Source organism: Leptonotus elevatus, chromosome 20 (assembly GCF_054856555.1).
Source record: "Leptonotus elevatus isolate MCC_2025b chromosome 20, RoL_Lele_1.0, whole genome shotgun sequence".
Taxonomy (NCBI): domain Eukaryota; kingdom Metazoa; phylum Chordata; class Actinopteri; order Syngnathiformes; family Syngnathidae; genus Leptonotus; species Leptonotus elevatus.
In genome coordinates this window covers 14,968,527-14,990,847 of record NC_141258.1, presented here as the reverse complement: position 1 = coordinate 14,990,847, position 22,321 = coordinate 14,968,527, and the positions used below count along the sequence as shown (strand labels likewise).

The window sequence follows — 22,321 nt, the reverse complement described above, 5'->3', positions numbered from 1 at the left end:
GCCTTTCAGAGTCACATGACATAATTTTGGGTTATGTGGTGATATGCCCCTTGAGAAATCAATAACATTAAGTCTTGAAACATGACACAGATGTGTGTGTATTTTTTTTAATTCAACCAACACTGCATGACAAAAGACTTCACATCACAGTCCCAAGCACTGACCTGCAGTGACACGTTTGAATTTGCAATTTTAGGCTTGATGCAAATAATTACAACATTTTCAACTGAAACAAACAACTTGAAATACTGACTAATGGTAGAGTGGAGACAAAACATTTACCAGATGTGTCAAACCTGATCACGAAGAAACAATGCAAGGTATACTCACCCAGTCATAAACTTGTATAAAGTCAGACTGGTATACGTAGTTGCACTATGAAACAGAATATTACATCTTTGATAAGGCTGGTCTTTAAAACATTTTCTAACTTGAAAAACCATCACGTTAATCCCAGGCTGGACACTAGCCAAGAGATCATATTTTATAAGAAAAACATCACGCTAACATCATGCGTCAATGAACATCCAATCTACAATATGTATGTATTTGGTAATAAAAATACACAATTCAAACTGTTAAAATTACAACATGCAACTTCATGAAAATGTTGACATCTGTTAAATCCAACATCCAAATGGTTACTTTAAAAAACAAAAGAAGTCAATGTTCTGGTACATTGTTTAAAAGAACGATGTACATTTGTACAAATTTGGACTCTGATCCCGTTACTCTATTTAATCAACGTTAATGACCACACGGAGAATCGCTTCGGAAAAGAACACACATGCACAGTCAAAATAGTGAAAAAAAAAAAAAAACGATGAATGTGGGTCTGTTCCATAAATATCTAAGATGCAAACTGGATGACATTTATAACGATGTGTAATAACATTAAAAACATCCTAAAACAAAATCTCACAAGTTTTGCTGTCATTGTATGATAGCCAAAAATATTCTTACTTCATTCATTAAACACATAGCAATTTATTACAACGCTGTATATATGGTTATTTATATACAGTAGAAAAAAAAGAAGAAGCAAAACGTGTACCATGAGGAACTGAATCTGACAGGTTTTTCACATTTAACAGACAAAATGTAGCATTCAAGGCAAGCAAAGTCTCACCGGGATTTCCAAAAACAATTTAAAATGTGGACTCATCAGACCACAACACACTTTTCCATTTTGACAGTCGATCTCAGTTGAGCTCGGGTCCAGATAAACTGGTGGAGTTTCCTGGTGTTGCTGATGTATGGCTTTTACTTTGTATGGTAGAGTTTTAACTTGCATTTGCAGATACAGCAAAGAACTGTTAGTGAGAATGGCTTTGTGAAACCTGGTGATATCCTTTCCACATTGGTATCGGTTTTTCATGCAGTGTCAGCCTTGCCACTTAGGTTTCCAGATTTTTACAGATTGTCTAAATCCTTTGACAATATTCAACAACAAATCTCTTGCAATTGTATGTTGAGAAACTTTGTTAAACTGTTGGGAGCATTTGCTCATGCAATTAGTGATGAAGCTCACTCTATCCTTGCAACTGAACAAGTAAGCTTTTTAGGGATGCCCTTTTCACACCAAATCATGACACTCACTTGTTTCCACTTAACCCGTTCTTCTGTTCCAAACACTTAATTTTTGAACATTCCACAATTAAAAAATAAAATTAAAATGTAAGATGATTTATATTTATTTTCTGAATTCTGTGACTTTATTCACAAATATTTTTTCCTACTTAGTGTGGCCATATATATATATATATATATATATATATATAAGTCCTGTTCAAAGAGGTGTCAAATACGATCCTTTTTCTGTGCATTAGAGTCATTGTTTCTTCACTTGAGCACTGCAGCAGAAAATGTGCAGAATTTGTCGCTGGATTCTAAAAGAAGCTTCCGATGCCCCAGACATCATTAACAACTTCCAATTCATTTCTGTTAGCCACTCTCTGGAAGCCATGGCTTTGTATCGAGAATGTGTTTTGGCAAATGGAACACTCACGAGGTAGAAGGCGAGCAAGGCTTGAATTAAAGCATCAGTTGTGAAGAATTCCCAACCGGGGTAGCACTTTAAATTTGAGCTGCTGGATAAACGTACGCTGGAAGTCACTTCCCATTATGAGATTTAGGCTTTGGACACCAGTCAGTATCTGGATATAGTAGGCAGTGGACCGTCTTAAACCTGTGGAATTGGAAGAGTTTCTTGTTAATGCTTCATCGGAGATCGGTAATCGGCCAGAAAATTGCGATCTGTGTTATTTTCTCTACCTTGTTGGATCTTCAATCAGTGAAAATCCTCCAACGATTTTGGCCACATTCCGTCTGTTCTCATAGCCTCCATAGCTAAGCGTCACCTATTAGAGAAAATGTAGAATACAGTAGTTATTTTTATTGCTAGAGAATGTCATGAAACAACATTTCTTCAAATAGCGTCACTCTAGACACTATAGGCATCTTCCATCTATCCATCCATCTTCTGCCGCTTATCAGAGGTAGGGTTGCGGGGGCAGCAGCTTTAGGAGGGAAGCCCAGACTTGCCTTTCCCCAGCCACTTCAACCAGCTCCTCCGACGGGATCCCAAGGCGCTCCAAGGCCAGCCGAGAGACATAGTCTATCCAGCGTGTTCTGGGTCGTTCCCGGGGCCGCCGGTGGGACAAGCACGAAACACCTCTCTAGGGAGGCGTCCAGGAAGCATCTGAACCAGATGCCCGAGCCACCTCAACTGGTTCCTCTCAACACGGAGCAGCAGCTGCTCGACTCTGAGTCCCTCCCGGATGACCGGGCTTCTCACCCTATCTCGAAGGGAGAGCCCGGCCACCCTGCAGAGGAAACTCCTTTCGGCCGCTTGTATCCGGGATCTTGTTCTTTCGGTCACGACCCACAGCTCGTGACCATAGGTGAGGGTAGGAACGTAGATCGACTGGCAAATCGAGAGCAAAGCCTCATGGCTGAGCTCTTTCTTCACAACGGACCAATACAGAGTCTGCATCACTGCAGACGCTGCACCGATCCGTCTGTCAATCTCGCGCTCCATCCTGCCCTTACTCGTGAACAATACCTCAAGATGCTTGAACTCCTCCACTTGGGGCAGAATTCCTCCCAATAACGCCCCTCCAGGTCTCACTGTTATTGCCCACATCAGCGTTGAAGTCCCCCAGCTAAACGAGCGAGTCCCCAGAGGGAGCGCTCTCCAGCACACCTTTCTAAGGACTCCAAAAGGATGGGTACTCTGCTGTTTGGAGAATAGGCACAAACAACAGTCAGGACCCGTCCCCCTCGTCTACCGGTGTGAACCCCAATGCACAGGCGCCGAGCCGGGGGGCAATAAGTGTGCCCACACCTGCTCCTGGGCAACTCCAGAGTGGATGAGAGTCAAACCCCTCTCGAGAGGACTGGTACCAGAGCCTAAACTTTGTGTGGAAGCGAGTCAGACTATGTCTAGTCGGAACTTCACGGCCTCGCACACCAGCTCGGGCTCCTTCCCCACCAGAGAGGTGACATTCCATGTCCCAAGAGCTAGCTTCTGTTGCCGGGGATTGGTCCGCCAAGAAGGGATTTGCTGCCGCCCAACCCACCCCTTAGGCCCCTCTCACCGGTGGTGAGCCCATGGGAAGAGGTACCCACGTTGCCTCTTCGGGCTATGCCCGTCCGGGCCCCATGGGTGCAGGCCCAGCCACCAGGCGCTCGCCAGCGAGCCCCACCTCCAGGCCTGGCTCCAGAGGGGGGCCCCAGTGACCCACGTCCGGGAAAGGGTAACGTTTTGCCAATGGTTGTATTCATCATAAGGAGACATTTGAGCCATGCTTGATCTATAGGCATCTTTCAACCAATTATCGTACATAGAGTAGGTTCAGTACAGAAACGACTCCACCCTTCTTTAAGCGAACAGGCCAATAACAAAAACACACTAACCTGCTCCAACACACTGTCAGTGGCCAGCTTCTGAAGATTCTCCAGGTGGGAGTGGAAGAGGTGTGTGTGTATTAACATGACTTCCAACAGAGCCTCAATAATGTAGCCGATGGTGCAATCATCTGGGAGGCGGATTTTCTCTGCAGTGCTGATGAAATTCCCCAAACTGGAAAGCACAAGATAAAGTTTCACACGTCAACTTTATTTCCCTTTTGCTGATGTCCCTCTCTTGTAGCATGTGCCATTAGCACTACTACTACTACTACACTAAATTTGCAAACAACCCAGTGCATGGATAGTGTGGTTGGAAATAAAATAAAAATCCTTTTGGAGCCATTTCATTTGACATCTGGAGCTTTTTCTGTTAACACTACACAACAGTGGCATTATTTAAAATCCAAACATTTGAAAAACTTGGAAAACAAGGGACATGCATTACTTTTTGTCAGCTTCAGCCGAACACAGTGTTGTGAACAACATAGACAATGACATGTCCAAACCCATTTCTTTGTCACTGCTGCTACTGTGTGCAAAACCACAATATTGGGCTTTTTTCCCCTCAATATTATGAGTTTTTATACAGTGTTGTGAGCTTTTTTTTGTTTATATATATCATGATATCGTGAGGTTCATAATGTGATATTTATTTTATCGAGACCCAGGTATTGGAGGGACAAAAGTAGGAGCAAAGTCTGCCTGCTGTTCACTGATGCCATTTTGAAGTTCTTTCAGTGTATACGTTAGAGCTGTCAAAATTAATGGATTAATCGACAAGTAATCGATTATCAAATTAATCGGCAACTATTTTAATAATCGAGTAATGGTTTGGAACCATTTTTTTTTATTTAAAATGACCCAAATCCTCTAATTTCAGCACATCAACAGTAATTGTTCACTGATTTCTATAGTCCTTCATGAAAGAAGACCGATTATCTTCTGTGCTTAATTAAAATAAGATATAGGTATTTGCAAACATCTGTTTTTACTTTGGAAAACAATGACCAAATCAGTAACATAGTACAACATCAATCCCCCTTTATTTTAATCATTATACAAATACGAAGTATGAAAAAACCACCAATCACTGGTTAATTAACAGTAATCAGGGGGAAAATGTTTTTGTAATACACTTTAATGCAAAATTAAAATGAACCCGATTAGTCGATTGAATAATCGATAGATTAAACGATTCTAAAAATATTCGATAGTGACAGCACTAGCATACGTTCAAGCTGAAGTAAGGAGACAGGCAACCACTCAACATAATCACTAGGTGGGAAGCGAATACTGGTGAGTGAATCACTACACAATCTTGAACATTAGTTAATCATCTGAAATATATATTTTTTTAAAGGATTGGGGTTCCATTTGCAAATAAAAACAGTGGAAATGCCCTTTTTAACAATTAAGGCCATACTCACACTCAACGTTTGAACTATTCTTAACTTGGCGATCAACATGAACTAATTTGCTTCCAAACACGTATAAATACCTTCTATTTGAAATATTACCATGCTCCCAAATACGTATTTAAAAGTTTTTTTTAATGTTTTATTTATTTATGTTAGAGCATACAGAAGGCTTTGATGCAGCCTCTGAACTGAAGAGAATGCTTGAAGCAATGGTAGTTATTACAAAAACGGCAATTAGATGACAGATAATAAGAGATCAACCAGGGCCATGTTGCACAAAAGCTCTTTCCCCACTATTTTAAACAGATTTGTGAATAATGATGAAACTTAGCTATATTCTAATGCTAATTGCTGCTAAACAGAAACAAACTTTTTTCCCCCCCTGAGACTCTAATCTTTCTTTTGTTAGGTTCCATGTTTTTTTTTAAATATAGTAATAGGACACAATATTATGGGCCTTGCAAAATCAGTCAAAATCCAGGAAACCAGCCGGGAGCGAATGGGGTTGCTTCAGTGAAAATGGCTGGGAGTGAATGCGTTAATAACTGTGGTGAGGGGTAATCACATCAAGTAGTTTTCCAATTCATGTATTTCTTGCAAGTGGTGATTATCATTAAATGGCATAGCGATTGCAGGACAGTAAATACGTGTTGGTGACTGCAATTGTGCTGTTCTCTGGTCCACCTTTCGAGCATCCCAGAGAAGGGGAAGTATACCAAACTTGAGTATGGATCAGGACACTCACACTTGTCAAACGTACTGGTTTTTAAGTGTCAAGTGTGCCCAATTATGGCACATCTTACCAGGTGGAAGTGTGCCCTGAGTGTATACAGTTAGAAGTGTACTGTAAAAGAACTGTATGATGAGGAGAAGGCAGGACCTACCTGGCCCATGGACTCATTTTCAGGGCCAGACCTCGGCTGATACAAAAACCTGCACCACCTGTTGCAAACCAAAACTTGACCGACACCTAAAACGAGAAACAGATTTTATTTAAAGCAAAAAATTTAGTAATTTTATCCACTAATGTCAGCCACACAGTCCTGGAAAGCCATAATCAACATTTCTCAAATCCACATTTTACTGCTGTGTACTATTTGGCTGGGAAGCCCTGAAGCAAAGGCAAAAATGATTCCATGTTACTACTTAAAGTTGTAACACATTGGAGCTAAACTTGTGTCTTAATTCTGCCATATTTCCTATTCAGAGGAGTATAAAACTCAATTGAGGTGTAGTAACGGACCAATCCATTGCTCTTGACCCTCTCTGCAGCTTCTATGGGGTGGTCAAGACTGGGCCGACCAAGGTAAACATCCTGACTGTGGTGGTAGGAAGACAGCAGTTGCAACAGGCTAGGTAGGATCACATAGTTATCATCATCCACATGACAGAACCACCTAAAGAACACAAAATATTACTCAACAAATTGGTTGTCAAGGTCTTGTTCGCAGATGTGACTATTTGGATCCCCCCCACTCACTTCTTCTGAGACTCAATGAATTTGTCATACTCAACAGACATCTTGCAGCAGAGAGCCTGTCGAGTGTGAGCGGCTGAACAATTGGTGTTAATAATATTTGCACCTATAAATCAGAGAGCAGAAAAAGGTATGTCGTTAACTACCAAGTCATATTTAATGGTCAACACAACCTGGGATACATTTTTGGGACTATTCTCCATTATAGTTTTTCTATTCATTGTCTTATGTTTGGCATATTTACCTGTTCTCGTCTGCAGCTCTTTGTCTTCACCGTCTGAAAATAAATAGGTCTGGAAGAGACAAAAACACACAGTTACAAATGCACACACACACACACACACACACACACACACACACACACACACACACACACACACACACACACACACACACACACACACACACACACACACACACACACACACACACACACACACACACACACACACACACACACACACACACACACACACACACACACACACACACGCGCTTCCCATACAATTGGCCCATTGTTTACTCTGGAATCTGAGAAACAGTTCTGGTAAAAGTCAAACAAAGATGGAGTGAAAATGATGCACCATAAAAATTTGCTTCTGTTACGTACAAATAAAAATGACGTGTGAAAAGTGAAACATAATATACGTATAGTTAAATTCAGTATAGGACCAAAAAATTGTCGGAGGGCCCCAGGAGGAAAGAAAAAATTTACTGCTTCCGTCTGCTGTAGAAGATCCCAATATTATTAGTATTATCATGACTGTGTAAAACAAAAGTGCTTCATTTACAGTAGATCGATTTATTCTGAAGCGTAAAGAAAGTGGTGAGAAATACTCTATGTCTCAAAGTTTCAATAAATGTTGAAATTTGAACTGCCACCCTCATAGCGTTGTTATAAGCTGTCACTGACCTCAGTTTGACCTTGAATGTGTCAATTGTGCGTCTTCAACAATGAGGATGACAAATTATTATTATTATTTATTTTTTTTAAAGCACCTTTACCGACCCTATTTCAGAAAGCTAAAAGGATTAACGCTGTAGGCTCTATTTTCTAAAAGTCAATTGCACCATGGTGCAAATGCTGGTGTACGCAAAGTTGATGTACTGCCGCCATGTCGAGAATCTAGCACAGGACTACTGGCCCACATTTAAAAGGAATGAGGCCTTTTCTAGACCTAGCCAGGCTTTTTGAAAACTGAATATTTCCCCCTCCTTGTGTAAAAAAACACATCCATATGAAAGCACATAGGTGTGTTTTTAAGTTTATTTACAAGCATGCCAAGCCTCTAGGTGGCAGTAGTTAGCCAAATGCTGTTTAATCAGAAGGAACTTCCTCCGCCTTTTGATGTCACTTCCACAAAACGTCACACGACTTCTTAAAGGAGTACTGAATGCAAAAGCAACTTTTTTTTGCTGGGTGTCTACTAATGCTGTCTACATAATCATTATTTTGACATTTTAGTCACATTTTAGTTTATTTTTACATGTTTGTTGCTTGAATTAAAGGCAAAAATCGTCTGTGTAGCTCCATACAACACTGGGATGAACACAATATGGCTGTTTGTCCTCTCTTTGGACGTGCACGGACAACCGATGCCACCCACTGGCTCAGTCTCATACATGCCTCCTTAGCGAGTTGGAGTTCGAATAGTTGCATTTATAAAAAAAAAAAAAAAAGATTTTCAGGTTATGATATATTAGCATAGCATTTGGTTAGTTTATTTAGCATAACGTAGTACAGAAATCATTTAGATTGTAGTTTTCACTGCTGTTATAGAGATTGACTTTGAGCTAGAGGGAGACGATATGTTTTTGGGCAATATTCATTTTCAATAAAAAAAAAGGGGGGGAGGGGAATATTGGCGTATTTTATTTTTTTTAATACTAATGCCAATCTTGACTTTGTTGTAATGTCTTAAAGCATTAACGCTTATTAAACAATTTTTCTGACTTCTCAAAATGTAGTTTTTTTCTTTTCTTTGTGTTTTATTTAATTTTTTTTTATCTTAGACAATATACTTCATTTTAAATTTCTAAAAAAACACAAATGTTCAGGGAGCTCCCAAGGTTATCAGTAAGTCTTAAAAAGTTAAATGGACACTTAAAGAAGTAAATACCATAGCTGTTTTTTCCCTAAATCCTAAAGCTGAAATCTTAAACTTTCAGATTAGTTTGTTTTAATGTCGGGGGGAAAAAAGAGGTTCAGAATGTTCCCAGTGTCAGCAGCATCTCTTATAAAGTTAACTGAATTTTTTTATAAATAGTTTCCTGAGATTAAAATGGTTTTAGCTTTTACCTTTTATCGGCCATCAATTTTTGAAAAAAGACCGATACCAATATTCGTCAAAATGCCCAATATTGGCGCAGATTATCCCTAAATTTAACGATTCCACAAGCTTGGGGGGCGGAATGTGAGATGACACACAAGCATGACAGTGTAAAAGGCCAATGAATTGTGTTCCGGTGTCATAAGATACACCAACGTGTTGTTTTGGATGCACTTCAAACATTGGACACGTGAAACGCAATGAAATGTGCACTATCCAAAAATGAATTGTCCTGCTTTGGAGGCTTAACAGACTCACAGTGGAGGTCTTTTACAAAACGCCTAGTCAGTAAAAGCTGAGCTGTTGATACTGGAAACACATGTGCAACTGGAACACTCTTGGGACTGTGGAGTGGTTCAACAGATTCTTCCAAAACCCCTAATTAACAGCGTCTTTCAACACAGAGCTGGTCCCTGTGCTTCATGCGATGGCTACTTCAACTTGGTGTGAAACTAATTAGACTACGTCAACCAACTTTTTACACTTGTGGAAGAAAATCCCAGCTAATACGCTTCCAATCGTTGTGACTGAAAAACAGAATATTCATTCTGAACAAACTATTACCGTAACTACAAAGGTACTCTCACCTGTTCTTTAGCCTGTGAAATCCAGGTCTGAATCAGCAGCTCTAGTCGCGACTTGTGGTACTTCCTGGTGGTTTTAACCGCAATAAAAATGTCCTTTAATTCCAGGAGGTCTCGTGATCCAGGTCCAGGTCGAACTTGTCCTTCAGGGATAGAAAGCGCTTCAGAGTTTTTTTCAGAGTACGTCTCCTTGTAGTCATCATTCCCAAAAAGTTCAGTGTCTATGGTACCATTAATCTCTTCTGAGCTTATATTCAACCCTGTTGTCCTTTCTGTGTCGCCAGTAGAATCGGACAATGCGGGCAGCCCAGTATTGTTCTGTAAAGTGAAAGCTGAGTATTTGACTTGAGGTCTGGGCTGTGGCGGGTCCACCTGGCGGGCCGTGGGTTGGAAGGCCGGGATGAGCAACAAGAGGAGGCCGCAGAGCACGAGGGAAAACAGGAAGCCGACCTTACTGACGCCCACCGACGCTATGTGCATTCTGGCGGGGACGATGGAGACGGTGCGTCAGCCTCCAGGGCTGAAGCCACTTTCGACGCTGCCTCGTCCCATTCTCACTCCACCACGTTGAATTCTATAGGAGTTGAGAGTTATTCAGTATTGCAAAGACATTAATGTAATGTTGTTACATCTCAAACTTTCACATTCACAGGTAAATAACTTTGCAGGATAGGGTGGAAGGTTTAATAGTTGATGTTTCTTAAGAAGTGGAGGGGAAGGGGGGTCCCTTCAGGAAAATATGCCTGGATTTGAAATGCACAAGTATAGCACATTGGAACAAAAGTTTGCCTTTGGTCAAAAATTCTGGAATGAGTCATTTCTCAGCATGCATTGCTGTAGTCATAATTATCAATTTGAGTGTTATTGTGCCTTTCTAATGTGTTGTTTTGTACAGACATTGTGTAATCATTGCACATTTCATTGTTACAGATATCAATGTTAAGAAGGCATTTTTACTGTGTTTGCAGTTGTACTGTTTTTCATCAATTTCTTAATAAGGTCATGAAAGGCACGCTGAACATGTAGCCTAAGCCTACAGTATGTGGCCTAAATATGAGCCACATAACTTGTAGTTGAAACAGCCACACAATTGTAAATAGTACCACAGTTGCACACATTTGTAAATAGTTTGCCAAATTGTTTTGTCAAATTGTTACACTGTTGAATGTAAATAAACTTATTTTGCTATCAAAAAACACTTTTTTATTGTTGGTGGTAATGTTTTACAGAAGTAAAGCACTGTTTAGGTGTTTGTGGCATCATTCATGGAAAAAAAAGGTGTCAAATTCACTAGAGTGCATGAAATAATATCGTTTCACAAAAAGCTTGATTTCTCCGTATTTTGGTCCAAAACAGAGCATTTGGATGAAACTAACCTATTGTCTATTGTTGATTACTGAAAAACCGAATAAGGTAGAAACAAACTTTTTTTTTCTGATGAAAGATGAGAGTTCAATCTTTCATTTGGTAGTATCTGTGTTTCCATAGTCCAAACACAAAATGTTCTGTGGACCTTGAAAGATCAGTCAAAATGCTTAAATCAGCTGGCACCCACATATCCTCTTTTCTGAAAATGCTTGACAGTCAAAGAGTTAAATGTCTCACGCTTCGATTCGATTCAGATTTTTTTTGGGTCTGCGATTCGATTCAGAATCGATTTTCGATTATGAACTATTTTTGATTCAAAATGATTTGATTGACAATCATTTTGCTTCAATCTGTAGACTGTGCAAGGAATTATAATGATCTACTCCAGTCCGACTCGCTAATGCTAATTAGTGCGCTACTCGCGGCACTTTTATCACTCAAAAGAACGGCTCCACACTGCAAAAAAACTACTTTTATTGGAATAACTTGATCGTGACTTTTTCCTTCTACTCTCTAATGTGGCTACAACTTAACAGTGTATTAGACTGCGTGGAACCACACTGCCCCTAAGTGGCCATATCGGGTACAACATGAACAGCGCTCCAAATAAAAGGCACACACAGACAAAGGCAAGACAGTGTAAAATAATTTAAATAAAATCGATTTTGAATCATACTAAATAAGAATAAAAAAAATTGGGCACACCCCTACTTGTGATATAAAGAAATTGAGACCAAGATAAATAAAAAAAATCTAAACTTTTTCCCCACCATTAATGTGACCTATAATCTATGCAATTTACTTTTAAAAACTGGAATCTTTGAACGAGGGGAAGTAAAAACAACAAGTGAGTTAATGTGTGCACACCCTCTTTTGACCGGCGATGTGGCTGTGTTCAGAATTAATGAATCAATCACTATGGATGGATGGCATTCAAATTATGTTCAATGGGAATCAGCATACACTTGCCAAGTCTGTTTAAAATACCTGAAAGTAATACTTGAGTAAAAGTGCAACTGTCTTGACAGAAAATAACTTTGGTAGAACCTGTAATGGACAGCATCTTTCACAGCCCCGTTTTTGTTCAACAGAGATGTCAGCGCTGTTGGACAGTCTACGTTGGTACGGATGGATGGATGGATGGATGGATGGTAGAGCTGAGGATGAGGAAAGAGGAGCGTTTATGCAGAACACAGAGGTGTATGTTATGTGGAGAGAAATGAGAGTTTAAACGGGGACGGGGGCTCAATATTGCACCTGGGGGACAAATTAAGAAACATAATACGAGACAACTACGATAAATAGTGGGCTTTACATTAGGGTTTGGGTTTATGCATCATATAGGACAATCATAACTCAAACATACCATACCTACAGAAATACAGACAGTTAATAACCATCCAAGTCTGCACTAAATTTGAATAAAATGATTATAAACACGATTATACAGCAATACTTTTTTCTTTTTTAACTACATATAGTCCCAGTTGTTGAATAATTTATCATCTCTAGATCTCATCGATACGTGTCAAAAAGTTGACAGGTGGTACAGCTGATTCATTTCATAAAAACGCACGCATTCTTGTCTAAATTAATTTCCAATTAGCACTATTAACAACACTTACCAATTGTCTGATTCTAATTAGTTTCACGTTCACATTGTACATTTGATGAACAGTATCATTTTATATAACCATCAATTTTCCCTTTAATTAATTAACAATGATACCACTTCCGACTTAAACTTAAAAGCTTACCCTAATTTGGTAACTCAGAATTCTCACACTTGAACGGTGGATTGTTAAAAATCAAAAAGTTGTATTTTTATTGATGCGCAGCAAAACCTCGTATGCAGCTGTGGAAAGTTAGCCCTGAAGTGAAGCAGAGCCTTCCTTGTACTTATTTGCAAAGAAAGGACGGCACTAAGACTAGTACTTGGTCTTCACAGACATTACCAACAAATATCTTACGATACATCACATCCGAATGAGATGCTGTATGGCCAGTCAAGTGGATGCGATAAAGTGTGAAACTTTATAACTCCAACAAATTAGCAAAGTTAGCTTACCAGAAAACATCCTCATGAGCGAAGTTAGAGGTTAGACTATGTTTATCCCAACGTTCGACTCAATACCCTCCAATTTATATTCTTTGATATATTAACATCTTTAATAGTTTACTTGATTACCTGTGCAGATTCAATCGTATATCTTGGCGTGAACAATCATGCACAAAGTCCTAAACAAAGTTTTTTTTTCACTTGCCAGGTCCATCCGTGACATGAATCAAGTTTCCGGAATAAAAAGTAGTTTCCGGTGGACCTTTCAAAGTATATTGTTAAATGTGTGACGTATTTGGGAAAATCGTTTGAAATTTAGGATTACATTTAAAAAAAATGATTTTAACAATATATCTACGTCTTTTGGAAAGCAATGTTTATCAGAAGAACCAATTAATGGTAAATAAAATCAAGAGTATTAAATAATTAAATGATTGTACGCTTTGCTGACCTCCCACACTAAAATTCGTTGTTTTTCATTACAATGGTGGTTTGCATCTCTTCAAATATGTTGTATTTAATGTTAACCGTGTGATTATCTGTCACTATTGAAGTCAGTCTTGTCAGTTGCGATATTTACTAATAAACAATATGACTGAAAAAGTTAGATTTCTGTGTATATTTTCTGATTGAAGAACATGTTAAGTTAAGGTATGTTAAGTAAGTTAAATAAATTGAATAATTTCACATACCGGTAATTAAAATTAAGTTGAGTAAACTTCACAAAGTTGTCGGAGACAAAAAATAAATAAATCATGTTCATACTGAAGTAAATGTTTGTTCATTTAATAAATCTAATTGCAGTTACTCAATAATGGCTGAGTTGCAACACTTTAAAAAGTCCATGCCAAGTGGAACCAGTAAATTGTATGTTCACATTTATTGTATTCTGTAATACTATATTTTTCTGATTAATATTTCACAAACATGGCAGGTAGATGGTTTTGTCTCTAATCATACAGTATCGTCAAGGCTCTGAACATAACTGTCTGCAGCTATTAAAAAAACCTCATCAAGCATATTAACAAGGATTTATGCAAGTATGTGTATGTCAACTAATGAAAAATTATGCAGATTAATATAAATTGATATTCCGACATGTTGCTAAACCGGTATAAAACAAGAAACAACAAACACAATGTAAATCTACCCCCTCCCCCAAATCTTTATTGATCACATCACACGCTCACATTAAACTTCCACATCACCTATAACTTACAAATATGAGTTATATTTTTAATTTGGGGAGCCTTTTGTCGTGCAATGATACAAACGTCATCAGAAGGCAACTGCCGTTTGACAGAAACTCATTTTCCAAGAAACATAACTACTGGGTGTAATGACCCTCCAGATGGAGGGAGGGGCACCGGACCACTGTTGAAGTTTTATTTTCCTGTTATTATATTTATGTTCACACCACACAGATGATCATGTAAAGACAAATTATCATCCACAATTTACGCAGAGGACATGCAGGAGTCACAAGGTCATACTCAATCTGGCCAAATATAGATATTTTGTCTTATTAATAACATCACGATGTGGTATTAAATACCGTCTCGACATAATTTTTGTAGGAAAATAACATTAAAATACTGATATGACATATGGCTTCCAACCAATATCGCAATTAAATTTCTTGCAATTATGAAGAACTTTCATTTGTCAGCTGGTTATTTTTCCTGGTGACTGACGCAATCTATTACACTCATTTGTGCTCCCTTCATATTCCAACTACATTTCCTTGTACTGAACAATTCCATTCCAATTCCACACAAACATGTTTACAGTAGAAGAGAAGATTGTGCCAGTAACAAGTGCATGTTGGTCTTGTGGTTATTTCCATGAAGTGGGTAAATCCGGCAAGTTTTTCCACAGCTTGAAGTTCAGAGTTGTGCATGTTGCTCTTGAACGTTTCCACATTTAAAACATGGAGGATTCAGACTCACAACAGGAAATTACACCTTCTTTCACAAGCCTCACTGAAGCTATTTGAAAATAAATAAATAAATAAATATATGTCTATATATATAAGGAAATCTGCTAGACAGGTGGTAAACACTACACGTATCAGCATGAGTACAACCGGGCATTAAAACCCTTTACAATATGTTTACTAATACCACAAAAAACAACATTTTTGGATTGCCACTAGAGGGACACAGAGGTTTGCACGAGGGTTCATGCACACTGACACAGATAGCAAGAGAGAAGACCAGAATCCTGATGATCATTCATCAAATCTTCCTTCCAGGATGCTCTCAAATGAAAAGGGGACAAACTTGAAGCCCTGGCCGGAATAAAACTTATTCTGGAACTCCACCCTGAAAAATAAAAATGGAGTGCTAAGGTCAGTGAGGAGGTATCATAAATATGTCTGTATGTGTGTGTGTGTGGGGGGGGGGGGGGGGGGTTGGTTTTGGTTCAACGCTAACAGTAGAAAATGTTAATATAACAAGCATTTATTGTATCACATGGATGATATGGAATGATGTCGTTGTCACTTATTTGGTCTGGTGTTATGATTGGAATTTGTTTGTTTTGTTCAACTTTCATAACGCAAAGTGTCAATATATAGTATTCAAAAGAAAATGCAAGCTGCCAGTGCATGGGATACATTGTGGTTGTCCATGAGGCTGAGTCATTCCCACTTAATACCCTACAAATTGAATTGTTGACCAACTTAAAAGTCCAAAGTTAACATATTAACCCGTGGGTGGTATTTTATTTTGAAATAGCCTAGTTAATTAATTATGAGTTAATTAAATGTAATACTGTGGATTGGAGTCACTTTGGATTAACTTAATTCAGGTGAATATATTGAGTTTAATGAACTCATAATTAATTAAACTTAAATAAACCTAATATATTCACTTTGGACTAACTTAATTCAATCATGTGGTAACAATTGAAGTTGGTCAACAATTTAATTTGTAATGTAAAAAAAAAATTGGTTAAACAATTCTCTTTTTAGAGTGCAGGTGAATTGATCCAGTTTTAAATGTGGTATGTATTGGTTACACATTTGATACAAACATCCCTATGATTAAAATGTGTGGCAGATGTAAAACCTTCAAAATCTGATATAACATGCAGACAACCTGACCACTATGCATAATATTTCTGTTATATTCACTTGTGCTAACGTGACACAAACTGAAAATAAGAAAATAAAATCCTTTTTTGGGGGGTCAGTTTTTGCTCCAACATTTATTAGATTCTTCCTCAAAACCGCAACATCCCATGGAAGTTTTGTATAATCCTGCTGGCTAACTAACAAACACACCAACAAGCAATCCATGTAGTGCTATCAGTGTTAAATCTAGGCTTGTATAAACACAAGGATTACATACTTGTAGGAAACCATGACTTAATTCTGTTATATTAATGGCTACAGTTGGATACACAGTTTTTTTTTTAGTCTGCCATTAAACTGAAGAGCATTTAACTGCTCTGCCTGTCACTATATGCCACTAACATTGATGAACTCATCCACTGCCGTGGGAGTTTATATTATCAAATACAATCCAACCATTTACTGCCACCGATTCATCCAATAGAATTATTTTTGTTTTCTGGTGAAAGAGAAAAATCTTGCTTTAGGTTTGGTTCTTATGCCACAGAACAAATTATTCTGAGGGTCTTGAATAGGGGTGCCAAAAGTACATCTTTACATCTTTAAATATTGCATCTGAAAGGCAAGTGCAAACAAGCACACGCAGAAAAGGGGAGGCAGGTGGGAGAAGTTTTACGGTCATGTAAACATTTTTGAAAATCCAGAAACATGTCTAGTCGGAAACAGAATTTTGGAGCTTTTGAATGATCTAATTAATTGGTTGTCAACTGTTGTCACACAGGGACTTGCATTTTCTTGTTGTAGCTAAGTTGTGACCCACTTTGATAGACGCTAAGGACAATTAAGAAAACATATAGTTTAAAAATAACCTTTAAAAAGTTATGTGGCTCATATTTAGGCCACATACTGTAGGCTTAGGCTACATGTTCAGCGTGCCTTTCATGACCTTATTAAGAAATTGATGAAAAACAGTACAACTGCAAACACAGTAAAAAATGCCTTCTTAACATTGATATCTGTAACAATGAAATGTGCAATGATTACACAATGTCTGTACAAAACAACACATTAGAAAGGCACAATAACACTCAAATTGATAATTATGACTACAGCAATGCATGCTGAGAAACTCCTACTCCTCCAAATTCCCTAACATGCAACATTATCGTTTTAAATGACAAATTATGACGCACTGATGACACATCAACTAATCCTATAATGCAGCGCAACAGCTGCTTAACCAAACAATGTGCTACCCGCGATCTGTGTTACTTTGGTAGCACGTATTTTTGTGAGCGGCTGTTGTCTGTGATGAACTGAAATCACACAGGAGTTGCCTTACTGATGAACACATGATGTCGTTAGTCCTTGAGAATCTCTAATAAACATTACCCAAACATAACATTAATTTATTAGATTTACTTTTACTGAAAAGTAAATTTTTCTTTCGATTTTCTTTTTTTTGTCTTCATGTTCATATTTTGAATTGGTGTAATTTTTTTTAAAACTACATATTTTAATTTAAATTGATTCATTTTAGAATAATCTTGTATCTTGCCTGTTTTGATTCACATTCATGTTAACTCATTCATTTATATTTGTATCTGTTTCCATTTTGCAGCAATCAGCATTATAATATAGCTAAGTTTTATCATTATTCACAAAACAGTTTAAAACAGGGAAAAGAGCTTGTTGCAACATGGCCCTGGTTGATCTCTTATAATCTGCTGCTACCTGCTGGCGTTTTTTTGTAATAACTGTCATTGCTTTAAGCGACCTCATCAAAGCCTCCTTCCTGTATGCTCTAGCGTAAATTAAAAAAAAAAAAATAAAATACGTATAAATACGTTTTTGGGACAATGGCAATATTTAAAATAGAACGTTTTTATATGTTTTGGAGAGCAAATGAAAAAAAAATGTTGAGTCAGTTCAATAAAGGTCTGTTCTGTTCAATCCACAACTTAGTCTGCTTTGAATTTTGGCCACCTGTGCAATTGAGTTTTACATCCGTTATCTAAGGTCTGACATGCAGTCACAAGAAGGAGTCATGCCATATTGCAAAACTCCTTTCAACTGAAAATCACAGTTCCCAAGGGCTCAGCTTGCGCACATCACATGACCAAATTCAGAAAACAGAAGAGCCGTGATTAGTCGTTACCTGAGCTCTTGCATTGTGTTGATATTTCCAGTAACAAGTGGCAAAATGGCTGCCTCCTGAGATGGATAAAAACGGGTGGATTTTGCTGACTAATTCATATTCCACAAACACAATAAGAATGACGTGTTTAGACAAGAGGGGCGCATAGAACATTTCTGACTTGACTTCCCCTTTAAGAGCAGGGCATCAGTTCCCTCTAGTTACTGGCCTCAGCGAGTGAGGGGAGCTGCCCAGGAATGTCTCCAAGCCGTGGCAAATATTTGGTCTACCAGAGCTGTGAGAGGGCAACACTTAAAAATGTGGTAAGAAACGAGAGATCCTCTCATCCGCCTCCCCACACATGTGTGGAGATGGAAAATCTCTTGTGCCTTACACACACCACTCTGGCCTTGTAGTCTTTTGTGTGTGTATATATGTGCGTGTGTGCAGACGACTCATCATCATGTGCGTGTGAAGAGCGGGCACCAAAGCAGAGGGTTGATGTTGTCTGCTGTTAACTGTGAGCACAACTATTTCCATTCACTCATATCCGTGAAAAATACTCCAGGACTCTTTTTAACCTTAGCGGATACCTGTGGAGCTGACATGCTTCTGCTTTATTAACCAAGTAACATTCTGCTGCATTCTCCTACTAGGAGTGTAATGTATGGACTGACATATAGGATCACAGATGTACATATTTGGCAAGCCTGATGAAACAAGCTGCAGATACCCACAGAGCTGATACGCCTCAGATTTATAAACCAAGTAACATTCTGCATCATTAGGGGTGTATGCTGGACTCACATTATATAGGATCACAGATCATTTTTGCTCTTCAGATGCGAGGGTATTCAGATGCATATTCTTCCATGTGCCTGAAAAGGCGCAAACTTCACTGGCTGCATTGACCATTCAGTATCGTGAATCGTGATTTACAGAAGTTAAGTTTACATTATATTTTCATTACACAGTGATTTTTTTATTGACGGACTTTGTCGATGGTTTTGATAAGGTGATGCAGATGAATCTTTGAGTAGCACTCTGAGATATACCTTATGAGAGAACATTTACTGTATAATTTCATTTTAACCTAATGTGCTTTCAGAGCTTCTTAAAGTCTTATTGGTACAACCGTACACTACACACTGTGGCATTTTCACCATAGAGAGAGACAGAAAATAACATGACAATGCTGCGGAGAAATTAATGTCTTCAAGTTAGGCGAGCTTCGCGAGTGGCAACGTAAGACTTTTCAGACAAAAATGGCGGACGAGCAAAAGCTTTTGTAAACAACCATGTTGTGTACTTCCTGATTCTTTTTATTTTCTTTAAATGTATGTAGACTGTTCACCCCAAACTGTTCTTGTTGATAGTTTATTAGAAAAAAAAAATGTTTTCCAATCCTATTGCTGTGAAATGTTGTTCAAATCCACTAGACACTCTTCACTGCCTCCTATAGTCTGGGAGAATAAAGATTGCAATGGGGTTTAAGCCACGCACAGTATGAAAAGCTGAAAGAGATGAAGAAGGAGACAAGAAAGAAGAGCTCCTCCAAAACTGAAATGTAAAAAAAAAAAAAAAATTTTTAATCCTTATTTTGATTTGGTCGCATTACCTAATAAAGTTTGTTTATTTGAAAATATTTTTTTACCACTCTCCAGTGCATCACGATAATAACGATGACAGACTGATGGACCAGTGAAATTTATTGACGGGTGTAAACTAGCATCGACCGGTGAAATTTACTGACGTTCCGAATATAGTGGCTGTAAATTAGCGATGACGGAAGTGCGATTAAAATAATGATGACGGATTGACAATTGCAGTTTGGTTTGGATTGAAATAATAACAAATGAACAATGACGAACAGGTGTCCTGGTTGTGGATGAATGACGCACCATCAAAATTCATGAACGCACCCACCTCTGAATAAATAATATTATATTGTGTTGTTTGACATGCTTGCTATGGTATGTTTTGGCAGTGTGTTTTGGGTGCTTGGGTCTTGTTGCATGATGAAGGATCTCGGAACACATTTGGCTGTGTCTTTCTTTAAACTGACAAATGTTTCTGTAAATATTCTGAGCTCATTCTGCTGCTATCATCGTGTGTTACATATTCAATAAAGATTAGTGAGCCCATCCCAGAACAAGACATGCAACTGAGTATCACGTGTGCTAGCTTGTATGCTTGGGATATTTAGCAGATTCTTCCATTCTTGAAGTTTTAGCCTTTCCATCACCATAAATTTAGCTAAGGGTTAATTCTTGGCTCACCACTCCATAAACCTTCTGCAGCTGCCACCTGCTGTTGTTTTTCTTGATCTACCCATTTAACATCTGTTACTTATTACAACAGTGGTTTCTTTCATCTTTAGATTGATAGCTAAATGGCTAGAAATATAGTAGGACTGAACATTTTTTAAGAAACTCAAGCAATACAGTATTCTGTATTACAATAAACAATATCAAATGTATTACACATAAATGTTTTGGTCTAAGGCTTAAGCTAAAAGGAATGCAAATTAATTCATATGGTGGACTGTTTACTATAACTACAGTTGTTAACTAACTAAAGACTTCTATTTGCAGTCTCTCATGCATTCTCTTACACAACTTAACAGAATTCTACCAAACAAGTGTGCCAAATACATGCATCAGATTATAACAATAATGGAAACAAATCTGTGGCTTTATCACTTCAGAACTTTTCATGTTTCGTGAAACTATATGTAAACATGAGGGATGTACTGCTTATACACTTTACTTTTACTTATACTTTGCATATACATTTTCTAGACACTTTAAAACTAACTAAACTATACAGTTATCCCAAAAATTACATTATGTTCTGTTATCGCAAAATTTAGTCTTTGTGATTTGAAAACTGCATTCTAATACTTTGCAATGTTGATTTTAATTCTACTAATTGTTCAGCCCAAATTGCTAACTAGCTACCTAGCAAGCAGATAGACAGACAGACAGATAGATGGATGGATGGATGGATGGATGGATGGATAGATAGATAGATAGATAGATAGATAGATAGATAGATAGATAGATAGATAGATAGATAGATAGATAGATAGATAGATAGATAGATAGATAGATAGATAGATAGATAGATAGATAGATAGATAGATAGATAGATAGATAGATAGATAGATAGATAGAACAAATAGCTGGAGAAACAAGTTGATTTTGTTTTGATGCGAAAAAAAGGATTGCCCAACTGCTCCAAGCATTTTATAGTGGTAATCACTAATTGTCATCGTGCTCCTGGCAATCCTTTACATTCCAGCAGTGTTGATAATGTACTCTAATGGGCTAATGTTTGACTTGTGTGTACTCAATGGTGCAGGTTGTATCGGCATGTTGGAGATGGTGCAAGGAGGCGATGGATCTGGAAGGGCCTTTCAGTTATTTTCAGTCCCTTGAGCTCACAGTTTGGTAAACCACTTCGGGTCTGGAATGTTTCATGTTCCGTTCATTCTTCATGTACTTGTCAAGCTGCTCTTTGGCAGAGATACTTGGTTCAAAAGGTGAAAAATGACAGCTCACTGTGTATGTTTTTTGTCAACGTAGGATTCATTGTACGGGTTCATGAGATCCCTGGTACACTGAAATGAAATGGTGAACAATATGGGCATGTCCTGTGGCCATTTGTGTTTCTCACCAGTGAAGACGTAGGGCATGCAAAAAGGCAGACAGCCCCTCCATGATGAGCAGAATGGCAACAGTGAGGGTGGCGAATGCCGCAAAGATGATCGTGAGGCCGAAGAAACCGCCACCACTCCGGGAGGATAAACCCAGGTGCATTACCATGGACCAGAGCACCTCTGACAACTCTGAATACATAGAGATACAAATGAATGGAAACAAACATAGTCAGTTGTAATAGTATGATTCAAGAGCTACTGAAGTGTGCTACTATTTCCAGATACATCAACTATACACT

General features: G+C 38.2%; 2 protein-coding genes across 8 annotated transcripts in view; both read right to left on the bottom strand.

The window, feature by feature from the left end:
• Nucleotides 1–93: 93 nt before the first annotated feature.
• rfng (RFNG O-fucosylpeptide 3-beta-N-acetylglucosaminyltransferase) lies at nucleotides 94–13,389 on the bottom strand. 4 transcript variants are annotated; one of them, XM_086064976.1, is made up of 11 exons: nucleotides 13,278–13,389; nucleotides 12,137–12,246; nucleotides 9,952–10,295; nucleotides 9,725–9,864; nucleotides 7,052–7,100; nucleotides 6,811–6,913; nucleotides 6,574–6,727; nucleotides 6,215–6,300; nucleotides 3,919–4,084; nucleotides 2,275–2,360; nucleotides 94–2,188 (listed from the first exon to the last, which is right to left on the bottom strand). In XM_086064976.1, the coding sequence occupies exons 3-11, from the start codon at nucleotides 10,199–10,201 to the stop codon at nucleotides 2,113–2,115; spliced, it is 1,110 nt and encodes a 369-aa protein (XP_085921102.1). In that variant the 5' UTR covers nucleotides 10,202–10,295; nucleotides 12,137–12,246; nucleotides 13,278–13,389; the 3' UTR covers nucleotides 94–2,112. The 4 variants fall into 4 exon arrangements, with proteins under 4 accessions (XP_085921102.1, XP_085921099.1, XP_085921100.1 ...); XM_086064973.1 differs by having other exon boundaries at nucleotides 9,725–10,295; XM_086064974.1 differs by having other exon boundaries at nucleotides 9,725–10,295; nucleotides 13,158–13,278.
• A 900-nt stretch (nucleotides 13,390–14,289) lies between these two features.
• LOC147157210 (V-type proton ATPase 116 kDa subunit a 1-like) overlaps nucleotides 14,290–22,321 on the bottom strand; it is a 31,110-nt gene continuing 23,078 nt past the window's right edge. For all 4 annotated transcript variants that reach the window (XM_086065145.1, XM_086065146.1, XM_086065147.1 and 1 more), the window contains 2 exons: nucleotides 22,040–22,211; nucleotides 14,290–15,472 (listed from right to left, as the gene is read on the bottom strand). In XM_086065145.1, the coding sequence (XP_085921271.1) occupies nucleotides 15,379–15,472; nucleotides 22,040–22,211 (266 nt within the window). In that variant the 3' untranslated portion in view covers nucleotides 14,290–15,378. The remainder of the gene's footprint in view (nucleotides 15,473–22,039; nucleotides 22,212–22,321) is intronic.